We start from the raw sequence: 7,633 nt of genomic DNA on the forward strand, positions 1-7,633 counted from the left end.
CAAATCACAAGGAGCTGCATGCATGTGAACCAAATTAAATATAGGGGTAGTGATAGGATCATTTGACCCCAAAAAAGGCACTTGTACTTATTAGCGATTTTATTAAAAGTAGTTTATTAAAAATAGTTTATATGTTACATTTTCTTGCATTTTTAGTGCAACGACAAAAGATCATGGCCTGCCATCATATAGGTTCCATTATATATATATATATATATATATATATATATATATATATATATATATATATATATATATATGACAAACATGCTATCTACCAAACTCAAGACTAAGAAAAAGCTCTTTCTAAAGCTTCAATAATAATTTAATTCAAATAAAAAAAATTGAAAAAGGTTTTTATAATCCTTAAAATTTAATTTGATATGCTGAATTAAAGAATTACTGAATGCCTTGATTTATAATAACATGGCATAATTCATTTACCAGCTAAATCTTTCTTTAGTTTTTTTAGGTGATGAAGCAATTCCCAACTCCACACCCACACCCACACCCAATTGTAGTAGAGCTACAGACTATTTTCTTGAAAGGGAGAGAAGTATTGCTAACTTGCAACATACAATATTATAAATGTCAGAGAACTCTTACTCTTAAAAATTAGTGGAAATGGACAAAGAAAGAAGTATTGTTATTGCAATTATTTCAAAGAAAACAGAAGGAGTAGGGTAATTCGAATAATTATATATGGGAACATATAATTACACATGGGAAATTCAGCAAAAAAGAGAAGAAAGAATAATTATACATGGGAAGGACGATAGGTAAGCTGGGTATTTGGACCACCAAAGAGGGATGATAGGGCAACTCCACATGTCAACCCTACCCACAAATTAAAGCAACCCCATAAGCCCCACACCCACACTTCATACATGAGATGGAAATAGGTTTCAAGAACACAAATGATGGGTGTTTAGATATCGTTTATTTTGCTAAAACTGAAAATTTATTGTTGAAAGTATGGTAGATAAAAGTAAATATTAGTTGAAATAGTACAATGTAACTTATGAATAGTATTAAAAAGTGTAGTAAAGCCCATAAATAATAACAAAAATAAGTTAAATAGTAAAACAATTTTAATTTTTAATGGGTACCAAACGCACACGAAAAGCACAGTATCACTAAAACGATTTTGTTGGTGGAAGTGCTTTCCACGTGGGTATAGTGCGTGTGGGTTTAGAATTTCATAGGAGGTTTCATTTTGTATATAAATTTAGGACAATTAATCCAGCTTGACTCATATATATTCAGTATATATATAGAGGAAGAACATCACACCTTCTAGCAAGTCATACTATCTCTCTTTTTCTTATTTGCTAAGCTTTGAGGAAAGACATAGAGAGAGAGAGAGAGAAATGGAGATGGAGAGAAGGCAGAATAACAAAGGGGAGATCATTGACATGTCAGGAATGGGTGAAGAGACCACTGTTGATTGGAGAGGGAGACCCTCCAACCCTAACAAACATGGTGGAATGAGAGCAGCAGCTTTTGTTCTTGGTATCCTTCTCTCTCTCTCTCTCTCTCTCTCTCTCTCTGTATGAGTGTGTGTTATAGAGAATATGACAAAAAAGTTAGGCTTGCAAAGACACTACTTAAGTTGGTTTTTGGGTTATTCCTTTTGACTGATCTTGACTGACATGTTGAGAATATGAAGCTTGGTAGTTGTATACAAAGCTTTCATTATGATAATTCAACTCTTATTGAATGTAAAGTCTAATGGCAGCCTTGGCAATCTGAAGCTATATATCTTTCTAGCTAGTATGAGGTCAGCTGCATATAAATTTTAGATATTCATATATATTTTTTTGATGGAATAGATCATATTCATTTTCAAGTTTATGTTTTTATTTTTTTTATATATGTATATATATTTTTAAGTGACTATTGGAGTACAAACTGATGTGAATGGTGGTAAAATTTGAAGGGTACGTGGTATTTGACCAAAAATGTTATTGGTCTCTATCTCTCTCTCTCTCTCTCTCTCTCTCTCATAAAGTTTGGTTTTCTATGCACTTACTATTAGATTGCTTATTCATATATTTGCTAAGCGTTTGTGTCGTGTATAATTATTTTCAGGACTACAAGCCTTTGAGATAATGGCCATAGCTGCTGTTGGGAACAACCTCATAACATATTTGATTAATGAGATGCACTTCTCATTATCAAAGTCTGCAAACATAGTGACAAACTTTGTTGGAACTGTCTTTCTCCTTGCACTCCTTGGAGGCTACGTTTCAGATTCTTATCTTGGGAGCTTCTGGACCATGTTAATCTTTGGTTTTATTGAACTTTCTGTAAATCTTTATCTCATATCGCCTTTTCTTTTTCCTCCACCTTTGTCTCTCTCTAAATTTTTAACCCAAAAACACAAGTGGATAAGTTCAATATTAGCCAGTAGATAGACAATGCTGTCACTGCACAAAGATATTGACATCTATAATGGGGCAGTACTGCAGTAGTACTTATGGTCTGGTTCTTAATAATGACTGAGCACAGTTCTTTCTTTTTTTTTTAAACAAAAAATTTTGGTTAATGCACTAAAGTTGGACTTAGAGTCGTTGTACAAAGTTTTCATTTCTACATAGCTAGGTCTAATAAAAGTGATTTCTAGATAGTCTTACCCAATTCTTTTTTAAAGGTTTGTGCATGACCATCCAAAATTCATATTAAATGTTTTATTTTTAATATTTAAAGAGATTGTATAACAAATCTTGTATAAGATTTTCCTTATTCATAAAAGAAAATATTGTATATAGGAGTTACTATTGATCAAAATTTGCGTGTATGAGTACATGCTTGCGTGTGTGTGAGCTCAGAGTTGTTCACACAGTTTTCTGTTGAACTTGCAGGGCTTTATTCTACTCTCGGTCCAAGCTCATCTTCCCCAATTAAAGCCACCCCAGTGCAACATGCTCACAAATGGAGAAAACTGTATAGAAGCAAAGGGCTTGAAGGCTTTGATATTCTTTGTAGCACTTTACTTAGTGGCACTAGGGAGTGGATGTGTCAAACCCAACATGATTGCTCATGGAGCTGACCAGTTCAAGCAAGATAATCCCAAGCAATCCAAAAGGCTCTCCACTTACTTCAATTCTGCCTATTTTGCCTTCTCTATGGGTGAACTTTTTGCACTAACAGTTCTTGTATGGATCCAAACTCATTCTGGGATGGATATTGGCTTTGGAGTCTCAGCTGCTGCTATGGCATTTGGACTAATTAGCTTGGTTTCTGGTACTTTATACTACAGAAACAAGCCCCCTCAAGGAAGCATCCTTACTCCCATTGCTCAAGTAATTAGTCTCAAAAGCTTTTATACCTCTTTTAATTTATGGTTTTCATTTTCTTTTCCCATTTTTATAGGCATAATCTTTGTTTTCATTTGTGTGGGTGCATCTATGATTGGGTGGCGTTGCTATCCGTTTCCTTGGGTTGGGCACGTGCATTATTTATGGGACTCGCAAGTACCTCTTTTAGCAAATATAACTTTTAAATTGGGTTCCACGATACTATTTAGCGATTTAAAAATTATTTTGCTACAGTATTTTTAATTTTCAGCAATAAGCGGTATCCAACCAGACCTTATATTGTTAAAGAATGAGTACTTCTATTTTTTTTATTGCATGCTTTTCTATATCTATACATAATTGGAATAGAATTTTTTATTGTCAACTTTTCTATACTTTCCAAAAATAATAAGTATGCTATCTAATTAAAATAATTAAAAAAAAGACAAGTCAAGGATATGAAAGTATATTGAGATTTTTGAAATTTAAATATAAATTCCACAAAATTGGGATACATTTTATGCTTAAACTATAACTACTTTTGGTTACAAATTTAAAATATTATTTAAAAAAAAAAGAAAAAAAGAAAGAGCCTCTAGAGTCTAAACACGTGATAGCATGTGTGAAGAGGCTGTTATCAGTTTATCACACAATTAGTCTCTTATTATGAATAATTAAATTTCATTGACTATAATATACATGCTATAGGACATATGAATTTATTGTATGATCACAACTTGTGCATTTTTTAGTATTTTCTTGCTCCAATTAGGAACTGTAATTAAGTGATTTAATTAATATAGTTTTTGCCTAATGGTTGAACTGTTTGGTTCAGCTGATTATGCATAAATTTTGTTTGTTTATGTTGATTACTTATTAGAAAAAGTAACATGCGGTTGTTAAATAAAATAAGGTTATAGCAAGAAGTAGTGCTGTCTTCTATAGTTCATGGTCATAGAAACACTTTATTTACATTAGCTCCTGAGTAACTGATTGGATGGCACTAAATACAAATTCATTCAATTTACCCCCCCTTTTTTTTTCCTTTCTTATTTTTTGTTTGTCTTTCTAAATTGGACTTTTTTTTCTTCAGGTTTTTGTGGCTGCAATTTTTAAAAGAAAGCAGGTTTGTCCATCTAATAACGTTGCCTTGTCTTCTGAGAGTGGAAATCCCCTTCACCCCGAAAAGTTCAGGTATAATAATTTGTAAAATGATTTATTCCTTTTTCTATGCTTCTTGTTTTATCCTAGAAATTCTACACAAACGTTCAAATCATTATTGAAATACAGTATGAAAAAAATGGATTTAGATCCTCTAGAGTTCTTAGGAACTCTACCAAGTAGAGTTCATTAAATCTTAACCACTCTTTAATGATTTAATGGTTTAGATTCTGCCATGTCAGCATTTCATTAATAATATTCTTAAAATAATAAAATAATGTTGTAAACAAAACAATTAAGATGATTGTTAATGAAATGCTGACATGGTAGAATCTAGACCATTAAATCATTAAAGAGTGGTTAGGATTTAATGAACTCTACTTGGTAGAGTACCCTAGGAACTCTAGAGGATCTGAATCCGAAAAAAATAGTATTTAGGACCCCTATATGTTTTTAAAGTTATGATGACATTTCATTCTTTAAACTTATTTCTCGGTCTGTTCAATTCACAGGATTGAATAGTAGCTCTTTCTAATTGTAATTATTAAGCTACTTATATGGCCTCAAATTCTGCTATATTTGAAAATCTTGGATAATAAAAATTTGTGATGTTTATATGTTAATATCTCTATTAGTTATTATTTTTCTTACAATATATTGGTTCCTCTACTTAATGACTGTATGCAAAAAATCAGGTTCTTGGACAAGGCTTGCATCCAAATCCAAGATGGGGCTAATGCAAAGGAAAGCCCATGGAGATTGTGCACTGTTACTCAAGTCAATCAAGTGAAGATTTTGATGTCAGTTGTTCCAATCTTTGCTTGCACCATTGTTTTCAACACCATTTTAGCTCAGCTCCAAACATTCTCAGTCCAACAAGGAAGTGCAATGGACACCCAACTCACTAAATCCTTCCATATCCCACCAGCTTCACTTCAATCCATCCCATACATCTTGCTCATCATTGTAGTCCCTCTCTATGACACTTTCTTTGTCCCTTTTGCAAGAAAAATCACCGGCCATGAGTCCGGAATCTCCCCCTTAAATAGAATAGGCTTTGGCCTCTTTTTCGCAACATTTTCAATGGTTGCAGCAGCCATCATGGAGAAAAAAAGAAGGGATTCAGCTTTAAATCTAGACAAAACATTATCCATTTTCTGGATCACCCCACAGTTCATAATCTTTGGATTATCGGAAATGTTTACTGCTGTGGGCCTCATTGAGTTCTTTTACAAACAATCCTTGAAAGGGATGCAAGCATTTTTAACAGCCATGACCTATTGCTCATACTCATTTGGATTTTATTTGAGCTCCTTATTGGTCTCTTTGGTGAATAAGATCACATCGAGTTCCTCAAATGGTGGTTGGCTTCATGATAATGATCTAAACAAAGACAGGCTAGATCTTTTTTATTGGTTGCTGGCAGCCCTTAGCTTTCTCAACTTCCTCAACTATCTATTTTGGTCTAGATGGTATTCTAATTCTTCATCCTCATCAAGCAGACCACACCAAGAGACTAATGCAGAGGACTATAGCCATTATCGCTTCACCTCTGAAAAAAATATTGGAGCTGATAGCAATATACCTTAAAAAATTATCATCAAATATTACCCAGCATCTTGTATAATACTTATATAGATGAAGAATTATGTAATCCTTTGTGTGCTCTCTTGAGGCTGACAGTTTCTGTAAGAAAGTATAAAAAAGTGCCATTAAGGGAAGGTTGGTAGCAATGAGTTATATGAATCATAGCTTACTCTCTATATTTTCTCATGAAGGCCAATGTCTTGATCTTGTTTTGTTAATACATATGCTTTAAATCTATTGGAAAGCTCATCTCCCTTGCTTTTGATCAATTATTATAATAGTAAAAAAAGACTACAAAAATTAAAGTACAAACCTAAGTGGGAAAAGACTATGCACTTTTCAAGTTAGTGTCCCCAATGACTTTGAGCTAATCCCAAGTTTTTATGAGAAAAGTATATATGCCTAACCCCATTTACAAGATACAATGAATTCTCCTTATCATTCTCTTTTACATATGCATCAACCTCATCGGTGGACCTCATCACTCTCTTTTGAACGACAAAAAAGGAATATGTAAGTGGGGGGCTAATGCTTTCTTACTTGAGACAAGGGGTTCTTTAGAGAACTCTAGCTTTCAACCATGCTCGATTTGATGTATGTACATGGAACATAATGAATCCCTCTAAAAGTCGCAAAGAAAAAAGTGCCTTTAAGAAAGAGAATGTGATCCATCGGCAGTATACAAAGGAAGCTGTTCCTATTTTCATGTTTGTTAGGTCAATCATGTACCTTTGTACAAAGACATGTCTCAAACATGTCTTGAAGCTAGACCCCCACTTTCCCCCCATGAAATCCTTTGTTATTGCCGTCCTCTTTAACACCATGGGCAAGGCATAAATCAAATTGTTGGCTTAAAGATTGGCATGGTTCCCCTCCCTCCCTTCCTCCTAGTAAAAAAACTACTCATGACATGGATTTCCATCCTTATTATCTAGTCATGGACTTTATCATAGCTTGCACCACTATAGGCGACTAGAAAATGTGACATGTTCATGTCTTTGGGTGAGAGAGAGATTTTGGAAGAAGTAGGGATAGGGGTTGTGAGGGACTAGATGGATGTTGCTCCACATATACCAAAGAAATTATACGCATCTTGCTCATTTTGTTTTGGTGGAAACAAAATTTTGCTTTAGATTCCTTTGAATGAGATTTAATATATATATATATATATATATATATATATATATATATATATATATATATATATATATATATTGTAACCCATTTAACTAACACGATATTTCACATTCGAATATCTAGCTTTTCCCAACTATATATTAAGTTGTTAGAATAATGGTTAATATTGTAACCCATTTAACTAACACGATATTTCACATTCGAATATCTAGCTTTTCCCAACTATATATTAAGTTGTTAGAATAATGGTTAAATAATTATATTTATATGAAAATAGTAGATGAGATTTATATGTTTTAATCTCAAATTCTTCTTAAAATGATATAACAATGTATAGTTAATACTATATATTGCATTTTAATTACATTCAATTATTATATAAGGTGATATATTTTGTAAATAATATAACGTGTGATTGGAATTTGTTTCTAGTACTTCTTAGAAATGGT

The 7,633-nt window shown here is 32.9% G+C and overlaps 1 protein-coding gene across 1 annotated transcript; it reads left to right on the forward strand.

The window, feature by feature from the left end:
• The first annotated feature begins 1,249 nt into the window (after positions 1-1,249).
• On the forward strand, positions 1,250-6,237 carry LOC142620343 (protein NRT1/ PTR FAMILY 4.3-like). Its single transcript, XM_075793729.1, has 5 exons — positions 1,250-1,512; positions 2,092-2,309; positions 2,865-3,305; positions 4,393-4,493; positions 5,156-6,237. Exons 1-5 carry the CDS (start codon positions 1,371-1,373, stop codon positions 6,048-6,050), a joined length of 1,797 nt encoding a protein of 598 aa, XP_075649844.1. The 5' UTR covers positions 1,250-1,370; the 3' UTR covers positions 6,051-6,237.
• Positions 6,238-7,633: the final 1,396 nt, after the last annotated feature.

This window comes from Castanea sativa, chromosome 1 (genome assembly GCF_040712315.1).
Source record: "Castanea sativa cultivar Marrone di Chiusa Pesio chromosome 1, ASM4071231v1".
Classification (NCBI taxonomy): domain Eukaryota; kingdom Viridiplantae; phylum Streptophyta; class Magnoliopsida; order Fagales; family Fagaceae; genus Castanea; species Castanea sativa.

Bases quoted from the DNA above. Each gene is read 5' to 3' on its own strand.
- LOC142620343 (XM_075793729.1), top strand. From the start codon at position 1,371: ATGGAGATGGAGAGAAGGCAGAATAACAAAGGGGAGATCATTGACATG. The intron at 1,513-2,091 runs GTATCCTTCTCT...AATTATTTTCAG, and splicing joins AGCAGCAGCTTTTGTTCTTG to GACTACAAGCCTTTGAGATA. The intron at 2,310-2,864 runs GTAAATCTTTAT...TTGAACTTGCAG, and splicing joins TTGGTTTTATTGAACTTTCT to GGCTTTATTCTACTCTCGGT.